This window comes from Diabrotica undecimpunctata, chromosome 3 (assembly GCF_040954645.1).
Source record: "Diabrotica undecimpunctata isolate CICGRU chromosome 3, icDiaUnde3, whole genome shotgun sequence".
Lineage (NCBI taxonomy): Eukaryota > Metazoa > Arthropoda > Insecta > Coleoptera > Chrysomelidae > Diabrotica > Diabrotica undecimpunctata.
The window spans coordinates 161,498,255-161,520,310 of NC_092805.1; the positions used below are offsets into that span (position 1 = coordinate 161,498,255).

General features: G+C 32.6%; 2 protein-coding genes across 9 annotated transcripts in view; one reads left to right on the forward strand and one right to left on the reverse strand.

Annotated features, from left to right (window-relative positions):
• LOC140436120 (uncharacterized) overlaps nucleotides 1-9,650 on the reverse strand; it is a 36,745-nt gene extending 27,095 nt beyond the window's left edge. Inside the window, exon 1 of the mRNA XM_072524827.1 lies at nucleotides 9,537-9,650. Coding sequence (XP_072380928.1) covers nucleotides 9,537-9,650 — 114 coding nt within the window. The remainder of the gene's footprint in view (nucleotides 1-9,536) is intronic.
• Nucleotides 1-22,056, forward strand: part of east (enhanced adult sensory threshold) — a 158,957-nt gene that overhangs the window by 78,128 nt on the left and 58,773 nt on the right. For 3 of the 8 annotated variants that reach the window (XM_072527387.1, XM_072527385.1, XM_072527386.1), the window contains exon 2: nucleotides 6,274-6,302. The exons of the other annotated variants lie outside the window; for them this stretch is intronic. The gene's annotated coding sequence lies outside the window, so the exon portion shown is untranslated. The remainder of the gene's footprint in view (nucleotides 1-6,273; nucleotides 6,303-22,056) is intronic. 8 annotated transcript variants of the gene reach the window in all.

Genomic DNA, 22,056 nt, shown 5'->3' on the forward strand with positions numbered 1-22,056 from the left:
ATATAAGTTCATTTCTTAATTTCTATACATTATGTTTAAAATTTTTTTGGCGTTTCTCACAATCACATTTATGTTTTTGTCAAAAATTCGATAAGCGCCAAAAAATTTATTTGGTATCGTACTGATTTTATCAACCAGACCAGTTCAGGATTTTTAATTGTATTAAAAGGACGTTAACATCAATGTAAGATGCTCTTAGCCAATATTATGCCGCCCAGGTGCTAGGTGTAAGTCGTTATGCTATTCACAGAGCCATTAAGCGGTTAACTCAAAACTGCATCTACACTAGAATGTCAGAATTAGGCCGTAGAAGGGCAACAGCCGCATGCGATATTGATTTTTGGTTTCTTCATTTATTAATAATAGTATTAACACATTGAATATTTGTAATGTACCCAAAAAGTACATACAAATTAAAAAGAAGATCAAAAGCCATCAAGAATAACAGGAGATACAGAAACTAACAGTATTTTGAAGTTCTTTTTCATTTTTTAAACGACTGAATTTTAAGTTTTTCCTCTCCACACGGTCGGAATACTTTTTATTTCAGCCTTACTTTTAACACTTATAGACAATTTTTTTTATGTTTAATTCTTATTGAAATGTTTATAATAAACTTTAGCTTTATGTTTAAAATAAGATTACGTTTCTTAATTATTATAAACAAATTAGCTGAGAATTTAAAAAAAAATCCCTACTTTTTACATAATTGTCCAGAACTTTCTTTAATTCTTGTAAAAATTGTTAGCTTTTCAAAAATGAAAAATATTTCGTCTACGAGTAATAGTTGAAAAGCTCTTCTAATTGTTCATAACTTAAAAATATCAGTAACATTGCAAAACGATTTTTGATTATAAAACTGATTTTTTTTGTGCATATTAAAAATAAAAGTCTTTACCTTTCATACGGTATCCGTAGAATTACCCTATCTTCATTGTAATTACAAAAAAAATTACCTCTGGGATAAACAATTTGAATAATTTTTAAACCAATACACCGATCGAGCTGAAAGCTTTAGGGTTTGTTAAGCACTCCAAGACTTTTCTTTGAGAGCAATCATAAAAGTGTAAGTTATTTTTTTAGAAAACTCATAAACAAATAAACGATTTTGCCTTATTTTACTCATTTTAGAGTGACAAATTAATTTTAAATAAATACAAATAAAAATTTTAATTGTGCCATTTTAAGTTTTTCTATCTTTTCACAGGTAAATTGTTTATATTTCGTAATAAATCGATACATTTTTAATAGTAAGAGAAAATTCGAAAAAATTCCTTTATCGCACTAAATTATTGTTAATCGTTAAAAAACAACACCAAAACAACAACGTCAAACACGTGGCTATTGCGAAATATTTATTTCCCTGAACAATTAGCTCAAGCATTCATCTCCAAAGGATTTTTGCATTATTTGAATAGTTCTCGCACAACTATTTTTAGGTTTAAAGCAAAACTTAAAACAAATTCTTTGTCATTTTCAGCGATAAAAAAATCATCATCATCAATTCAATCAAGTTTAGTTCATTTCGAACTAAACTTCTGTTGGGAACTTTAGGTATACGCTAAGTTCGTGAAAAGTTACTAATTACAGTAGTACCCTATGACACTGATACTCGGGAAAATATTATTTTGTTCAACCCAATCTCTGAGAGTGTTTAACAAAATATAAGTAAATTATTTATCAACACATAATTTAAATTTAAACCTTTATACTTTGCTGGATCATCCCTGTTGCCCTTTTTAAATATCATGATAAAAATCACTTCATTTGAGTTATGCGGATAACTTTCAGTAATAAAGGAAATATGGTCAGTTCCAGGCGATTTACGGTTCCGTCACTGATTATAATAGTTTTTTTATCAGTTTCCAAAATTTCTTAATCAAGGACTAAAATGTTTTTGAGTCTTTGTTGTTTGTAGGTTGAGAATATAAATTATGAAAGTATATAGGTATATTTTTCCCTTTTAATTAGGTACTTGTCTATAGATTTTTGTTGATGTTTGCAAATTTGTTTTGTAGTGGTCACAGAAATTATTTGCTTTAGAAAATTTGAGTCTGTTTCATATTATTGTTAGCTGAGGCACATTCCTGATCAAACCATGCAGGCATTTGCCTGATACACGACAGAAAAGATTTTCTTTACAAGTTCTAATTGCGAAGCTGTTCTTTAATTGCTAATAATAGATTATTATATAGTTCCTGTGAATCTAAATTAATTGAAAGACACTAGATTAATCTAAAGACTCTAGATTAATTGTAAGGTTTTTTATGTATCAGAACTGCTTTTTGTAAACTTTCTCGAAAAAAGTCGGAAACACAAGTTACCACTATACTAAAGTGGTCAGAAAGACTGTTATGGTTCATTGCACATGAATCTTGATTAATATGTATTAAACTATTCGAGATAAATGCTATTAAGTCAATTACACTATTTCTAGCTTTGCGAATGTGAGTAAATTGTGCATCTTAAACATATAGAATTTGTGTTCATAAAGTCAAATAATATGGCACCCCTTTATATTTAAAAACCTTTATATTATAAAGTCACTATATACTGATGCAAAATGCAGCGTGACACACAATGGGATCAACAGTGACGAATTCAACGTACTTACTGGAGTTAGACAGGGATGCGTGCTTTCTCCGTTTCTTTTTAACATAGCTATAGACTATGTTCTCTCCAAACTAGACTCCGACACAAGAGGGATACAATGGACGTTAACCACACGCCTAAGCGATCTAGAATACGCGGACGATATCTGTCTATTAGGTCAAAGGTTCCAAGATCTGGCTTACCAATTGGAAACACTTTCCACTGAAGCCAATAAAATAGGTTTGAAAATCAATATTAGTAAAACCAAGTCCATGAGAATAAATGCAAGGAACAACACGCTATTTACTATCGACAATATGCAGATTGAAAATGTGGAAAACTTTACGTATCTTGGAAGTGTCATAACAGAAAACGGAGGTACAGAAGACGATATTCGTATGAGGATACGAAAAGCTCAACAAGCTTTCAGCACGCTCAACCCTGTTTGGAGATCTGGCGAGTATACTACAAGGACAAAGATCCGAATATTCCGATCAAATGTCATGTCTGTTCTACTCTACGGATGTGAAACCTGGAAAGTGACAAACACCCTCACAGACAAACTGCAGGTCTTTGGTAACAAATGTCTACGAAGAATTGTTCGTATATTCTGGCCTAACACCATCAGAAACGACGATCTGCTACACCTGACCGAACAAAAGAGGGTACAAAATGAAATTAAGTCCAGAAAGTGGGGTTGGATCGGTCACACACTCCGAAAAAATAGTTGCAGTATCGCAAAGACTGCCCTAGAGTGTAATCCCCAAGGGAAAAGAAAAAGAGGTCGCCCAGTACAAACTTGGAGAAGATCCATCATGGACGAGATAAGAGGCCAAGGAAAGTCTTGGAATGAGGTAAAGGCCTTAGCGCAAAATAGAACCCGATGGCGCGTTTTCACTGAAGCTCTATGCTCCACTTAGGAGTTCAAGAACCTTTATATATATATATATATATATATATATATATATATATATATATATATATATATATATATATATATATATATATATATATATATATATATATATTTAAAACCACGTCATTACTTGAACGATACTCCGATATATTTGAGCCCTACACCATCTCTGACGGAACTCTTCTCTTAAGGAGCATTGTTTTAGTAAGACATAAAACCGAAATATTATAAAAATCGGTAAGATAGTTTCGAATAGGACAGGGTAGGACTAGGATAGTTTAATAAGACAGAGAATTTTATTTTTCACGTTAAGAACGGCTATGAATAACTATTCTGATGAGCTTTATTAAAGCGAAATACGTATCAATAGATACATAGACGCTTTGAACGTGAAATAAAATCTTTTCTGTCTTTTTCATTTTCTTCGAAATATTATAATCTGTAACAAATTGGTTCAGACTGGCAAAACCCTTGACAGTTCCAAAATATAATTTTGGGTGATTGCTATTTAGGTACAAATGAATTTGCTCCATATACAGCAGGCTTTGAGCTCTTGAGTCCTGTTTGACATCTGAGTGATTTCTGTTCCTCTCTACCACGTTTGGTTTTCCGTCTTGCAGTAATTCTAGAAATATTATTTATGTCGGTAACTTAAGGAACTCTCAGCTTCCTCAGGAGAGAGAGAGAAGGCTCGTTACACGCTCTATCCATCGCTTTCTGGGACCTAAGAGGGTAGGGTTCTCGTTCAGTGGCCATAGACACGGGCTATGGACACTTAGCTAGGATTAAATACCTTTTTAATAAAATAACACAATAAATAATGTTTATTGAGATAATAATAATAGTAATTAAATTGTTAGAAAACAGATATTATGTTAGAACTTATGCTAAGAATCTGAAAGAAATTAATAATTATCTCCTGATCCGGGAATCGGGAAGATAATTATGTTAATTATTCTTAACTTAAGAATCTGAAAGGGAAAATATATTATTTATAACTAATAATCAAAATATAAGCAAAATACAAATTAGTAAATAGGAAAAATGTCACTTGTCAAACATTCCTGAAGTGTGAAGGAGTTGAGCTAGGGACTTGGGATAAAGATAGGGATGTTTGTTATAGTGCCATTCGGGCGAATCAACAATAAAAAGTAAAAGAAGTACACAATTAGAATAGTTATAGACAAAATTCGAAATATCTTTATCTTAAGTCGCTGAGACCTGTGGGAGAAATTACAAGTTATTTTATATAGTGTAAAATAGGCATAAATATTGCAAGTTTATTTTAATACCTGTAAATGAATAAAATGGCAAATGTCAAAGTCAAAATAAATGTCAAGTTTTAACAGTGTACCTGAAAAATAGTGTAAATACCCAAAATCAAAGATGGAAATAATTTACAAGTTTTTACAGTGTACCCGAAAGAGAGAGGAATAAAACACAATTTATAAGTTTTATTAAAAATGTCAAAGTTAAAGTTTGAAATATACGTTTTAACAATGTACCTGAAAAATAATGTAAATACCAAAAATCAAAGGTGAATCAACTTACAAGTTATTTTGCAGTGTACCTGGAAGAGAAAATAAAACGCAATATAGGAGTCTTTATTAAATCTCAATTCTTTAAGGATATAAGCACCGTCCGGTGGCTAAGTCCCGTGAAGTAGAGACTTAGCAGAATCCTGAAAGAGAAAATTTCTTACACGACTTGTAAGACTACCGAGATAATCAGATTTTGGACTAAGTCCAAAAGCACAGATTAAATCGATGACACTTTGCGACGCTTTTGAGGAAAATATTAGCAAATTCGACTAAGTCGAAAAGCAGAGATAAATTCCTCAAAAATGGCCGCTGTTGGTTTGAAAACAAACCGATGTTAAAGCTGAGAACGTTAGGTTCTGGGTTTAAAGGTGAAAGCTGTGGAAATAAAACAGAAGCTTTGAGAACTGAATCAATCAGAGGATCTAGCTTGCCAAGAAGGCTGGACCAGCGGACATATCCTGACTCGGTCTGATGTCCTGGCCGTCGTGCACTTATTTTATGCCAAAAAAAGTAGGTCAATCTGTAACCGTCGTTTTGGACTTTTTACGATTAGACCTGCACGACGACCAATGCCCAATTTTTAGTATTATCATTGGCTGCAGCTCAGGTGCCTTTCGACCAACGATAATACAGAAAATGAGCAACAGACTCCTGAATTATGATTGGCTGCAATTACTGTTGCCATTTGACCAATCACAATTCAGCAGGCTGGGCGACATTTATGTATCTAATTGTTAAATTATTCTCCCAATTATCTATGCAACTTTGTAGCTTTATACGTAATACAGCCAGATATTTTGACTGACAAAGTGTAAAAAGTCTTGATTTATGTAAATGTTTAAGGAGTTAATTTAGATTTATTTTTAAGAAATGTGCCGCGAAGTTACGAATAAAGATCGGATACTTTTTGTACACACCTCGTATGTTTACCAGCAATATTACGCAAGATATTGTCGAAAATTTTAACCCTTTCTACGATATTGACAGTGTGTGACATAATTAGTCCTCCGATTATGAATTGTAATTTAAGAATAAAGATACCTAAGTGAACTTGTAAGTCAGTTATTAAAGTAATGGTTAGCTTCTCGTACTAAATATTATAACGTTACACTTTCCTGCACTGTTAACTTCGTTCAGTAAAACATTTCGTTTACATGTTTTCTTGAGCATGTCGACACCATACGTAATTTATTTTAAAACTAAACGACTTTTTCTTTGTTACAGGTAATATGCGAATCTGCTTCCTAATATTTGTAAGTATAGTTTAATGAATAAAATAAAAAGAAGTGGCCCGAAAGTAATTTGCAAAGTAAAAAGGGTCTATAAGATTTATATGTACTAAATGTCCTTAAAACACTCCATAAAAAAAGTCAGAAAATGTGGTTAGTCCCTATGTCCACAGTATGTGACGTGAAATAGTCTGTAAGTGCCTTTGGTACTCATCCACCAAGTAGCGAACATAACATCTATTAAGGACATAATATTTTTATCACAAAAAATGTGAATGGGACATCAGTGACTCCCAGTTCGGGTTTAGGGAAGGTTTAGGAACACGAGAAGCAATAGTAGCAACACAGGTTCTGGTCCAAAATTGATACGATCAGAAGAAGGATGTGTTCCTATGCTTTTTGGATTACCAAAAAGCGTTTGATCGTGTCCAACACCACAAGTTGATGCAGGTCCTCAAGAAAGTTGATATAGGCCAAAAAGACATAAGATGCATTGAAAACTTGTACTGGCATCAAACGGCACAGTTAAAAATAGACAATTCTGTATCCAAACCCATACATATAAGAAGGGGCGTTCGACAGGGATGTGTGCTTTCCCCTCTTTTATTTAACATTTATTCGGAAGCCATATTTCAAGAGTCTTTGGAGGATGCAAAGATGGGAATCAAAGTGAATGGAGTATTGATCAACAACATACGATATGCTGATGATGATGTCTTAATTTGTGACAACATAGTCGATCTTCAACAACTTGTCACTATAATCGGAGAATACAGTAAGCGAACGGGATTAGAGATTAATACCAAAAAAACCAAATTTATCATCATCTCCAGAAACTTGGATGCACTTGAAAACTCCACCATAACACTGAATACTAAGTCCATTGAAAGAGTGAGTAAATTTAAATACCTGGGATCGTGGCTTTTTGAAGACTGGGCATCGGACAGGGAAGTAAAATGTCGCATTGAGCAAGCTCGACAAGCTTTCGTAAAATTCAAGAAGGTACTGACTTGTTCAGAGTTCGATCTTCAACTGAGACTAAGGTTTACTAAATGCTACGTGTGGTCAGTGCTGCTATATGGCGTAGAGGGCTGGACACTCAAAACGAGGGATATAAACAGATTAGAAGCTTTCGAAATATGGCTCTATCGCCGTATCCTAAAAATACCATGGACAAGAATAAACCAAGAACGCCAACTTTTCGAAACCATCAAGAAAAGGAAAACGGCGTATCTAGGTCACATCATGCGAAATGAAAAATACCAGTTCCTCCAACTTATAATCGAGGGTAAAATTGAAGGCCAGAGAGGAATGGGACGCAAGAAAATGTCCTGGCTCCGAAACATAAGGCAATGAACAGGGATTAACGACATACAATATCTGATACATATTGCAAGAAATAGAGAATTAATGGAAAATGTGATCGCTAACATCCATTAGTGGATTTGCATCTGAAGAAGAGAAGAAGGACATAATCCTAACCCTCAGCAGGAGGTATGTCCTTCACACTATAGCTGGCTTAAACAACCGAGCCAAATAAATACTTAAAACTCCTTGCAATCGCCGAAGGCAAATACTCACTAGGGTTCCTAAAAGAAAAGTTCCATTCCCTTCAGCAAAACTTGTTCATAACACTGGAAACGAACTTCCTGATGAGTATAATCAATCCCCACAAAATATCCCAACTAACTACTGCAAGGCAAAAACTCTAATTAAGAGCCGTTCCTAGTATGATTGGTAATACCTTGAAGTACCTCCCCTTGGCTTGTTTGGCTTACCAAAAATTCCTCTTGTGCGCTCCTCATCACAATACGCCACCTTCTGAACCCCAACTTTCTAGCACTCCACCACTAAAATCACCAAATGCGTATTACCCTGACATTTACCACACCTCCCTGCCTTCACAAAAAAATGGAGCACTTTCCGTTGAGGAGGTAAAAGCCTAAACAAGGTAAAAACATGGTCTATCTAGTGCCTTTGGTATCTTCCACATACCTCCACATTGATTTATACTGCTATTTGAAAGCTTTCGAGTGAATAATACACAGTATAATATTAATTAGTCACTGAAAATAATATTTCTATAGACACGTTTTGAACCAGAAGCAACTTTATTAGCGCAAGATCAATTTAAAGTGATTTTAATAAATATCACAGGCATGAATAAAACAATTTTCTATACAATCGAACTTTAATGATACAGTGTGCTTAAGTTAAATTGACTGAAACTTTGAAGAGAGGTAGCTTTGGTCATGATGTTCAAAAGTTCTCAGTGTCTCAATACTCAGAAATCAATTATTTCTATTGATTGCGTTATAGAGCTTCAAAATGTCGATTTTTAGTCCATTTTTAAAAATCAAGAATTTATAAACCTGTCGTCTCATAGTACAAAGCACCTGAATCTCAATAAACACGAATATGACAGAAACATTAAGAAATGTCATTCCGATACTATATTTCATGTTTATTGATGCTGTATTTTGTGGGACGGCATGTTTCCAAATTCTTGATTTTGAAAAATGGACTAAAAACCGACAATTTGATATGGTATTTTATAAAATACCTTGTGAATGCGATCAGTTTTATTTAGGTGAAACATCAAGGCCATTAAATGTTCGAATAAGTGAACATCAATATCAAAATACACTGCGCGTCATTAAAAAGAAGCTAGAAATTTTTGGCATTTTTTAATTTCTAAGAACCCTACAAGACATTGATTGTCATTAAAAGTTTGTCTAATGTTTAAGAATATGTTCTAGAGCCGTATGCAACCATTTCTTAAATAACAAATGTCAAACAAAAAACTTTTCCCAGACTGATTTTAATGCAAATTTTTAATAAACATAAGATCCAGTACGGCCTTCGAATGAAATGCTTGCCAAAACGTTACAGATCCTCCAAAAGCAACACGTGCTCGTCGAGCACAAGCAGCATATCGTTCCCCACGTCTTCCGTACGTTTTGATGCGACCGTCTGAGCCATAAAGAACCATCCTGGATTCATCACTAAACAAATCATTTTTCCAATCTTCTATCGTCCAATGCTCGTGGTCTCTAGCAAACTCAAGTCGGCGTTGTCGATGTGCCTGTTAACAAAGGTCCCGTTGCTGGGCAGCTAGCCCTTAAACCAAATTTCCTTAACCTCCTCACTGCAGAAGTGCTTAATGTCAACCCGCGAGCATTTCGAAAACGGTTTTGGATTGCTCTAGCAGTAAAAAACCGATTTTGCAAAGAAGTGTGTTGTAAATAACGGTCTTACTCTGGCCGTCGGGATTCTTCTCGCGCCTGATCCTGGTCGTCGTTCGTGAGATCCAGTCTCTAGGAGAACGACTGACTCCAAGCTATCTGGCCACTTCTCTTTGACTTTTTCCATTATCAATCAAAGTAACAATTTGAACAGATCTAGCAAATCTCTCGGCCATAGTTTTAAATTTAAAAATTGCACAAGTTCACTTTTTGAGCCACTTTACACTAATGAAAGATTTTTGAAAAACAATACAGCCATATTCCAAGAAAAACAACGAACAAACGTCACGTGCATTATCCGAAGTTGTAAAACTAATATCAATTTTGCGAATTTATTATCCTTAAATGACCTGTCAGCACCCAACGGTGTTTAAAAGTGTTTCTGCATTGTGGGAGTTTATTTACAATGGAGTAATTGCATAAACTTAAAATTATTGAAAAATTCTTATAAAATTCTAGGTGGTCTCTTTTTAATGATGAGCAGTGTACATCAATATTAAAAATATCAAAAGAGAATTTGATAGATCTCAAATATTTAAACACGCATGGGAAAATCAACATAGGTTTCAATGGAACGATTCAAATATATTTCTAAAAGAAACAAATGGTTAAAAGAGAAAAATCAAAGAAGCTGCTCTAATTATGCTAAATGAGACCAATTGTGTCATCATTAATGTTTTTTAAATAACCTACATATAAAATCAGAATTTGGTGTTTATTGAGAGTAAACTAAATGTAAGACCAAATACTTACCATGTCGGGATAGTATTATGAGGTTTTTTTTCCTGTCTTTTCCTCATCATTTGCTAAAGAATCACTAACAGGAGAATTTTAATGTCATCATGGCATGTGTTTGTCTTTTTAAAGACGAATTACATGTTATGATCTTTTCTGACGGATATTCTCAAGTTAAAGTTGATTTCATGTAATCGAATGAACTATCTTACAATAAAGTCGTCCCAGGAACGCCACTCAGCAATATTGGCAATATCATTTTAAAGTCGTACTTTCAAATGTATAATATATGTCTGAATTGTCAATATAAATAAGACAGATAAAATTAAATTATTAGAAGAACTTTCATCAAGGAACAAAAATCAAAATTTCTTTAATTTATTAATGTTTTTATTTTAAGAACGATTTCCGAAATGGTAATTGAAACGGTAATTAATTTATTTTAAACTTCAATTGTGGCTTATTTCCATTAAAATAGTAATTACGTAATATGATGTAAATTATGGAGCTCCTTACAATTTCTATGATAATCAGCTTGTACGCATCATCCCTTTTTAGATTGTATATAATATTCTAATTTAGTTATAATCAGTATCAATTTCCCTTCAACCTTCCGGGATATTTCTATATAGACCGATTTGAAGTTTTGGTGGATGCGAGACTCGTCTACATCGGGTGTACTGTGGATGATTTCTTTGCTTTACTGTGAGGTTAAATGTAGTTGAAATTAACACGGTTTATTATACAATGTACCAAAATATTAAAAAGCTAATTAGAAAATTATAATATAATAATTTCAATCAAATCGTTTGATGCATGAATTATTGCAAACATGAAATAAAAAATATTTTTATGTATTGTGATTTTTATTAAGGCATTAGTACATTTAAAATAACTGTTTAGTCCTCTATATAGAAGTTTTATTATAAACCCAGATATGCAATAACTACAAACTGGAAGATTTTTTAAAAATACATTAGATATGAAATTGTGATTCAGATGAAGACATTCCTTTTTTCATTATAACATAAAAATACTTTACACTTTATACATTTGGTGTTAGTTTTTTTTTGTACATATTTGACACTGTTGGCGATATTTTTGCCATTCTGGCATGTGTCCAACGTTGTCCGTACGCACATAATTTAACGGCATTTCTTGATGTCTCGCAGGAGTTTTTCTTGTTTTTTTTTTGTTTGTGTTGGGGTTGCAACACAGGTGAAGTTCCTTGACGACTAGACATTGGAGTTCCTTGATGACTAGACGTTGGAGTCCCATTTTTCCCTACTGGACGACCTCTCTCTCTTGGTAGTGACTTCCCAGATTTACAAAAATGTTCATAAACGGCTTGTTTGAATCTCAAACAAGCCGTTTCCAAAATTCCTCTATGTCATATAATGACATAGAGGAATTTTGTTCATTTTTTCTACGTCAGAGTATACATGCATTCACAACACATAGATCCAACATGTAAAAAAAATTCATTTATACCATTTTCTTGATCTTAGATGTTTTTATTTAGTTCGGATGGAATTCCTGAATTTGAAGCATGGTTTAATCGAATCGTACGTAAGGCAACAATCCATTTTGTAAGATAAATCTGTAATTTTGGACTATTAAACCAGTTATCGAAAAATATTTTATGATTAACGTTCTTCGGCACTGTCTCTGGCGGTCTAGTGGCACTTCATTTGGAAAAGTATTGCTTTGTTGACCAGCAAAAATATCAAAGTCATAACTAAAACCTGATACACCACTAAGTACTTGATTTTTGTATCCCCACTTATGAGGTTTTGCCGGATATTATTGTTTGAGGTCACATCACATCAACAGCTAGATAGATGTTCCTCCTTGGGAACCAGTAAAAATCTTGTCTAATAGAGGTCGAATTTTGAACAGTTACTTATGGCCTGGATTACCAACAGAAACGGAGTTACTTTTAGGGTGTTTTTTTATAATCTCCCATCTATTGCAGGTCATAGATTCATATACTTGTGGTTGACCTACAGTTGCATTCCAGTAAAGTCTCGATAACGGTGATTTCACCAATGACATAAATATTACAGTTCCTATGAATTGCTCCATTTCGTTTTTGGTAATATTGGCAGGTTTGTTTGGTATCCTGCAGAGCTTTTATGTTTGATTGTTTAACAATCATGGATATTCATTCTTTTGGAATTTGGAGATTTAGCTCACTTCAATAACTCATTAATTTACATAATTGCCAAGTTATATTTCAGGTAATTATTAAAAAAATAAAGTTATTAACATTCATAAATTATCTCGGTCAATTGTGTATGTAGTTAAATGTGTACTCTAGTAGCATACTCTGGTAATTATTTTGCCTATAATTGCCAGAGTAGTCGGTGCGTTTAGATTTAGTTTGAGTCTTCTTACAAACTCTCTCTGATGACGGGTAGACCCAGAAACACGGGTTAGGGAGTGGTAAGAGACTCAAATTAAATCGAAACGCAACCGTCTTCGTATAATTATGTATGTATTTAAATTTTGAAACTCAAAATTCAAAAACTTTTAAAATCTACAACTTTTATTTGAAACATTTTTCTCTAAAATGTATAAGAACCTTTATATAGGCAAAAAATGGTTATTATACTTTTTATGATTGTACAAAGCAAAATCAGCTGTACCCCTTCAAGGATTTGTCATTAGCTATACCTTTAGAATCTTCAAAAAGCTCAAGGATTTGTGATCAGCTATCCTTTAGAATCTTCAAAAAGCTGTATAAGATTTTTACGTGAAATCGATGATTTGTTAACAGATTGACTGGAGTAAATAATTAAAACACTAACTACAAAATTAAAACAGTACTAAAACAATTATCACCGTTTTGTCACAATCAATTTTGTGAAAAAATGTTTTTGAATGTTTTATTTATATTATAATAATTATGATACTTTTTTTATTGAATTAATGCCTTTGGATAACTTGATCCATTTACCCACGATAATGTTTTTGACTACTTGAATTGGCTAATGATTTATTGACCTATTGCATTTGTTAACAAAATAGTACTTACTTCGCCTAGAGGGAAATTAAAAATATATTGTAAACATCAGAATCACAAGAATCAGTAGATTGACCAGAAACCATACTTTCATTCGTTAAATTCAGGACAATAACCAACTTGAAAGTGAATATTTAGTAGCAACAAGGGATTACATAATAATATAGGGATACTTTTCTAAGGTGCCTTTCATAGCGACTTTATTACAACATAAGACAGGCAACGGCTAGGAGGTAAATATATAACATAAGGATAGACAGAGGGAACAAAGCTAGATTTATACATTCACATTACACATTCCATCCCAAGCTTTTCTTTTAGTCCTTTTTTTTGGGGATGTTTAAATCCAAAAAAAAATTGGTTAAGCTTAATATTACGACGAGAGATATATAAAATAGAAGATTGACTCTGAGGAAGAGATATTTGTTCTTTTATCAGATTTTCTAATAGATACTCAATAGCAGCATCATTATATTTGCACCCAAATATCCAATGGTTGATATTGTCGTTGTTACCATTACAATCGCAGAGTTCTGTTTCACCTACAATTAAACCTATGAAGATAGGCTTTCACAGAAGCATGATTAACAAGGCATCTAACAAACATTGAATATACTCTTCTATTGAGATGACTTCTTGCAGCAAAAGGCGCAGTAGGTAAAACAGGGTGAATTTTTGTATAAAGTTTGTTACTTCTGTTACAAAAAGCATTCCATTAAATTTCCCAGCTTTTTTTAATTCTTGTTTACGCAGCGAAACTAAATCACTTCTATTAAGCCAACTAATCCTTTTGAAGTTGCTTCTTTAGTAAAATAATCTGCTTTGGTGTTTGGATACCAGCATGTCCCTTTACCCAAACGAAAGAGGCTGAGTTATTTCTTTTAAATAACTTAACTTAACGATAAAACTGTTTTTGTATACAGTAAAACCTCCATTAACCGAAATATTTGGGGGGGGGGGAGGCCGTTGCGGATAACAAGAATTTCGGTTAAAAATAAAATTGTTTTTTATAGTATTCTTGGTCAAAGTATTAGTATTAAAAAATACTTTGAGGTGATTTTGTAATGTTTTCTAATAAGTAAATACAGAATAAAGTAATAAAATTAAGGAAAATGAACAAGTTTAACATGCTTTTTTAAAGAAATCTTCTTTTGACAACGATGTTTTGCAGCTATATCTCTTCATCTTTCATTTGCAGAACGTCATGAGTTTGCCTCATTCGATTGTTCGACGAAAAGTAAAGCAATCTGAAAAGACAAAACTTTATGCAAAGACGACAAAAATTAAGAACCTAGTCGTGTCCTTAACTAATTAGGCCTACTGTATAAAGTTCTTACCTCTACGGCATTGAAAATCATTGAAGGCAGCGCGAGTCGGCGGTCTCGTGCTGCCTGTTGTCTGTTGGGTCGTCATCTTCGTCGTCTGATACGCTCAGGTTGTGTGGATGAAGAACCATATCAATGATGTTCTGGTCGATGAATTCACTTTCTGACTCATGGGCTGCTAACCACTCACGTAACTCTTCTTGGTTAATTTCGTCACATCCCGGCAAAATTTTTTATTAAAGGGTTAATTTTTTCTGTCGTTTCTTTACCATTTTCTTCTTCAGGATCGTCAATCAAAATCCCATCAAAAATTTTTTCCAGCATTTGAAGATTTGATCTTGGCCCACGACTCAGTAGACCAATAAACAACATGTTTCATTGTTAAAGATTTGAGAATTAACACTTTTGGATTCATTTATCTTCTGTAATAACAGATATCTTAAGAATGCTCCTCTATAATGTCTGTTGAATGTCTCTATTACTAACGACTACTGGTCTAACGGCTGAATTAAGCTCGTGACATTCCGTGGCAAAAGTCTAACAATTCTCACCATTTTGTAGATTTTGAGGGTGAGTTATCGCATTGTCAACAGGCAACAATGCTTTGATGGAAAGGTTTTTTTTGATTTTAAAAAGGATTTTACACTTGGGACGAATTCATGTTAGAACCATTCTGAAAATAAAGTGTCGACATCCATGAGCTTTTTTGGCCTTTATAAAAAGCTGGAAGTGCTTTTTCGGAAATATCTTTTAGAGCTCTTGGTTTTTTTGATTTCCCAACACACATAGGCATCAATCGGTGAGTGAAATTAATGGAATTGTTTACGTTTTGCGATAAAAATTTACTTTTTATTGACGAAATTATTGAAACTCAGCCGTTTCGGTTAAACGAGGTTTCGGTTAAAAAGGTTTCGGTTAAAGGAGGTTTTACTGTATATGCTTATGCGAATTATCTTAAGCAGACAACGCAAATTTTGAATCCGACAAGATTACTATTTGTTGATCAGACATTTTCTTCTTAATAGTTCATTCCAGAGCTTGATATATTGCAAACAGTTCTGCGGAATAAACGGAACATCGTTGTTTTAATTTAAACATAATGTGTTCTTGATTGTTAATTATGATACTTTATTTTCGCTATTTATGTAGTATTATTTCCGCAAATGATTATAAAAGTAAGTTGAACGGAAAAACGTCAAAAATGATACATTGTTATCAAGAATGTCGTAAGTGATATTTCTGAATGGCTAATGCGCCAGAGCTAAAATATTACGATTTTAGTATTGGCAAATTTAAACGAATTATAACCAAATCTTTCAAGCCGTTGATTTTTTATGTCCATTTACCAAAGAAATGTCATCATATATAATAATAAAATATATAATAAAATTTCTCACAGCCGTGCATAGATATTTTTAAAAATGAAACAACTTGTTTTCAGACACTGAATTTGATGATGAATACGTTATGATTCATTTATGTTACATAAAAAAAGATAAAGACGTGCCCAGCGTATTGTTTATTATTTGCAATAATATGCTGTTATAATATTGATATGATTATGATGCTAAAATGCACATATAATAATACATTAATCAATAAAAATGCCTTTTGGTATTAAAGCAGGGCAAAAAGTCCTGAACTTGTTGAACATACGTACCATTTTAACATTTTTTTTTTCTATACAGTGTGCATCAGACAAACGGAAAAATATATTATGTAACAGACCATTTTTTTAATTTTAAAAATATAAAGGTATAGTCAGCCAAGATCCCAGAATTATAGCACTACACGATGATGGTGATGATGATATAATGACATAAGTATTAGATCATTTTTGAAAGTGTAGTTGGAAGTTCCTCAAGGATTTATACTCTGACTAGAAATTGGGTAGGATGACTCATAAATGTAACGTGATATACTAATTGTACGAGGTGCAAATCAAATGCGCCAATCCAGGTCCATAGTTTAGAGTAATAAGGTTTTTGTCGTGAAAAAGTAGGGTACTGAAAGGTTTGTTTGATGTATAATACTTATACAAACATACTCTAACAATTTCCTAAATGAGTTTTATCGATAATTTGTATTTATAAACAGATTAGTGTGAAAAAATGTACTTTTTGGCGTTTTTTAAATAAAAATAAATAGTTATAAATCAAATTAATTGATTTAGAAGTATTGCAAAAATTGTTTTAAGGCTTTGAAATTTTGCTCAAAGTTGGGTCTTGAGTGCTTAATATGTGATAAAAATTTTAAAGCGATTCATTAAATTATATCAATTTTATTCTATTTCTTTATCCAAGAAAGCTGTTTTTTGCAATAACATAAGTCAGAAGTATAGAAATTTCTGATTGACCTCTGTGAAATAACGCAATGAAACAAGGTAATGATACAAAGCTGCCATCCCCCAATTATTGTTCTGGCCTACACACCTATCAGACCATACTTTAAGTTTTCTCTCCTGATGTGGACCCAGGATTTCAAAATTATTCTGAATGTAGCGAAATAATGAGGAGGAAATTTCTCCTGATTCCCGTTTTCCTACACTTGCATCCCAAAAACACATTGTTGCTCTATTCTTCTCCATATTATGAATACAAAAGTTATAATTAGAATATTGTCTCTTTGCAATATAATTTTTTTTTACCTTTAATCCTAAATACAACTTATCTGGCGCTTCAAACAAAAATTTATCAAACTCGTCTTTAGTGAAAACTTCTTTGCAGTATATCCTTCGCTTGTTTTTTTCAGAAAGGCACGTAATTTATTTTCATTTTCCATTATATTAAAATATGCCAGTAAAACGTCTTCGGTAACTTGCCGTACTCCTCTTGTATCGCACTACTCTTGGAAGTGCTTGTACGCTAACCGATACTGTATTCCGGACTTGAAGGGCCCCAAACGTGCTACTGCATCATTAGCCGCGGACTCAATTTCGTTTAGGTTTTCCATTTTTGCACTAAATTTGCGCTTGCGGTTGCAACAACAATAAGCTGTCTTTAATAATTGCAAACAACTGTCAAACAACTGTAACCAGGGAGACCCAAATCCCACCGACGACTTAATTATTTTAATTTCTAACATCTAGACGACTTTGATAGTTGTCACAGTTAATTTCGAGTAAAAATAGCGTATGAATTGTACTATTTATGGTTAAAAATTGCTACGTTTGAAGAAAAAATAGTATACTTTATTCGGCAAAGAAGCGACTTTTCTTGACTTGCCCTCTATTACGCGCCTCACTTCGTTCGGCGAGTAATATCGGGCGCGTCAAGAAAAGTGCTTCTCCGCCTCATAAAGTAATATACTATTAATATTTATCTTGACTGTGGCTTTAAGACAGAATGAGTTAAAAATGTGTGTACTGCATAAGGAGCACAGATCAAATTTAATGTAGTACAGTACAAATTAAAGCTTTTTTATGGACTCTCATTCAATATTGTGCATTATTTTACACTAAGATATTGATTTGATATAATCAAAATAATCAAAAACCCATTTTCTGCACCTTAAAAGTGCCATAAAAAAGGAATATTTAATACTTGGAGGTTACTCTAGGTACTGCCCTTCATAACGCTGTGCTCGTTTCAAGAATTCACTAATTAGTAATTAATGCTCAAAACCATTCATTTTGCCTCTACAGTTTGGACTAGGTAGTAACAATGCATTATAACGGAATCATTTGTCTCGAAATTGTTAATACATTTTATGAACATTTAGAAAGAGTATTTATTTATCTGATTAACCAATTTCATCTAATTACATCAACTATACGTTTATTTATTTATTTTAACAGTAAATATCTTCCACATACTAATATTAAATGTTTCCATTATTTATCATTAGCTGGCTCTAGTACGCATAACTCTTGCCCTAATTTCTCCAGCCTTGATTCTGTCTCGACCTACAAACTCAAATAACGGTTCAAATAAATAAAACGATCAAACTGAAATTATTCAATACAATAAAATAAGCTGTTTTAACGTTAATCTAAATAAAATACTATCATGAAAGGACATAAAAGTGATTTTAAATGTATTTTAATGCCATAAAAGATTATTCATTAATTGGAATGGACATTATGGTTGTGATGATTGTAATTTTGTGGGATTACAAGCATTGAGTAAAGCTTTTCGGGTTTTGAAATTTTATACAATGTGTACAAAAATAAAGCGGAGTAAGAATTAATTATTTAATTTTGTTTGATATGTAGATAATACATAATAGTCTAGGGACAAAGGGGGGTTTCGTGGTCGATTAAGGTCCATGAGATTTTACAACCGATTTTTATATATTTAGACCCGCTGAATCCGAATCTTCAACACAATAATCCGAATTTTCCGGCAGGAATTTATTATTTACAATTTAATTGTTTAAAGTCAACTAATAAAGATGTATGTACCCTTTTTCAAATCATGATGTTTAGTTTCTTTAAAAAAACACATCAAATAAACCTAAAATTAAAATCGGGCCATTAGAAGCGGAAATATTGCAAATTTATTATTAAAAAATAACAAATTATCGAGTATATCAGACATTTTTGCTTATAGCTTTGCTTTTGCTCAAAGTAAAAAGAAAAGACTTAAAGCACCTCATTTTAAAGCTATGATTATAAGCTTTAAAATGAATTTTGAAAAATTAAATTTGATCAATTTTTGATGTATAAGTTTAGGTGTAAAAAAACAATCGAATTTGTTTATAACGATTTTTCGGTAGTATGAGATCAAAACTAGCCAGAAACAAGTTTACCAGACTTAATAAATTTTGAGAATAGAAAAAGTTGAGAAACCTCACACACATCGCTGATTCAAAGAATTTGAAGAACGAAGGGAGCAGACTGATAGGACAATAATTTTCCAGAAGTTCAGGATAACCCTTCTTAAACAGAGGTTTGACTAATGCCACTTTCAGTGAATCGGGAAATACACCTGTTGGGAATGTATTATTAATCAAACGACACATTGGTGTTGCTAACTCAAAGGTACAAAATTTTATTAAGCTATTTGATATATTATCATAGCCTAAACTATGTTTATTCTTCAACTTTTGTATTAAAACTATTACCTCATTAATGGTTAGTGGTGTTAGATACATCGCTCATCCGGAAGAACAGTGTCACAAGTCAAAAAACATAATTTTTCAGGAGAGACAAAAATAGTTTTTTAGATCTTAATTTAACTGTCAGTTTTACACGGTAATTGCTAAAATTTTTAAATCAAAAACGAAAAAAAATAGGATATCTGATTTAACAAAGAAAAAAAGATAAAAATTTTGATTTACATCTTTCTTTCATTTCTTTTAAGATGTTGGTCACTTTTTTAAAAATAATGAAAGTATTAACTTGAGAAATGAAATTTTATTTATAATAATATATAGAAATTATCTTACTAGTATAAAAAAATATTAAACCTATAAATGCAAATAAACATTTTATGTCTAACACTCGATAAAACGAAAATACTTAAATATAACAGGTAAGTACATAGTAGGTAATCTACAAAGACTCATAAAATGGCAAATATCACTTGGGGATACAATTTTTTTTAAATAATGACATCAGCCCTTTTTATTTTTTTTCTGATAAACCTACTTTATTTTTGTAAACCTTTTTCAATTTTGGTTTGATATTTTTTTTCTTTAATTCAATATTAACAACCTATCAAAATGTTCTTGCTGGTAAGAGGTTTTATAAAACAATATTCCAGAGAATTCTTTTGTGATTTTCAAAAATGTCTTGATGACAAATTTCATCAAATTTGTATGGTTTTCCAGATTTTATAGCAGTGCGTACAAGCGTCACATACTGATCAGGGATATATACAGGTCCTGACCTTTTTGATCTTTTAATTTGGCGTTCTGAATTTGGCATTTGAATTTGGTTCTGGCGTTTGGCGTAACTGAATGAGCACTATCTCCCTGATTCTGACTGTGTCCTGTAATCAAAAACTTATGTGCTCTGCAGCTCATCGATATTCAAAATGGCGTATTCGTATGCAGCTATCATAAAACGTTTTTTTTTTGTCGGCCGGCACAGTTATCAGAAAAAAATATAGTATTCCTATTTTTCTCTTTTTTTCTAAACTATTGAGGTATTTTAGTATACATGAACCTATTTCATTTACTCCTCTTAGAGCCTCTCCATCATGCCACACGTAACATTGAACATTTTTAGTTTGAATGTTGCAGACAGTTAGATTATAAACGTTCACTTCGGAAACATAATAGAAGGATGAGGCTTCTTCAGAGGGGCATGGTAAAACCGCGTGTAGATCATAGACTGCAACCGTGTTGTTAGAACTTTTATCGTTTTCCTCTTCTTTACGAGATAAATCTGTTTCTATTCTATACGATGCACGTCATACTTGATCTTTAGACCCCTTTTCTCCTTTTCCGTGACGTTAGTATAACCAACACTTACTTCGCACTGGTCTTTCTTTGATACAAAGAAAGACAGATTAAATTCTTCGTTAAAAATACAAGCGTACAACATGTAATTTCCAAACGGTTGATTTTTCTCTTCACAAATTTTAGTATGATCCCTATATAGCTCCGCAATTGTTTTACCTCCTATATCCTCCTGAGACCTGAGCTGATTCTTTTTGTTTTTTTTTGATTAAATAGTAAAATTCGTATGATGTTGATTATAAAAACACATGTAAATTTTTCTAAATTTTTATTTTGTTGTTAAATATGAAACAAATTATGTCCATTCAAAAGGACATCAGGATCGCATCAATACAAAATTATTATAAATGAAACTGTTTAAAGCAATTGTTATTTCCAGTTAAACATAAAAATATGTCACATGATTCACAATAAACTTTTGTTTTACCCTTGCAACCTGGAAGCTTGCATCTAACAGAATTTTTTAACTCGGATGCCATTGCAGGATGTGTTGTATCTTTCTTTTAGTAGAAGTTTGAAGTGATGGTCTAGGATTGGAACTGTTTCTAGTTACTAATGTTGAAGTGTTCCCAAAATCAGAATTTTCAGAAATGTTGTCTTTAAGGAGCAACTCGGAAACAGCTATTTTAAATTCCAGGAACTTCATAACGGTTTTATTAGCATCACCAAGTTGCTTATGGTCATCTCTGTATAGAATCCAAGAATTGGCAATCGCAAGATCAAATAAGTGAAAAATGGTTTTGACTGTCCATTTTTTACTTCTAGCTCCCATTCTATAATAACTTATCATCCTGTCAATTAAATCTATTCCCCCCATGCATTCATTATACTTTTTAACAATGTTTGGTGTAGGTACCTCAATATATCGGGAGTCCTTTTTTGACCACCGCTTACATTCATCTGAAGGTTCTATTTGCAATGCAGTTGACGCTAGCATAACTGATTTCATATCATACCATTGGACTATGTTAATTTTTCCATCAGCTCTTACATCCTGCTCAGATGAACCACGACCCAATCGAGTCGTCACCTTATCCGATGTT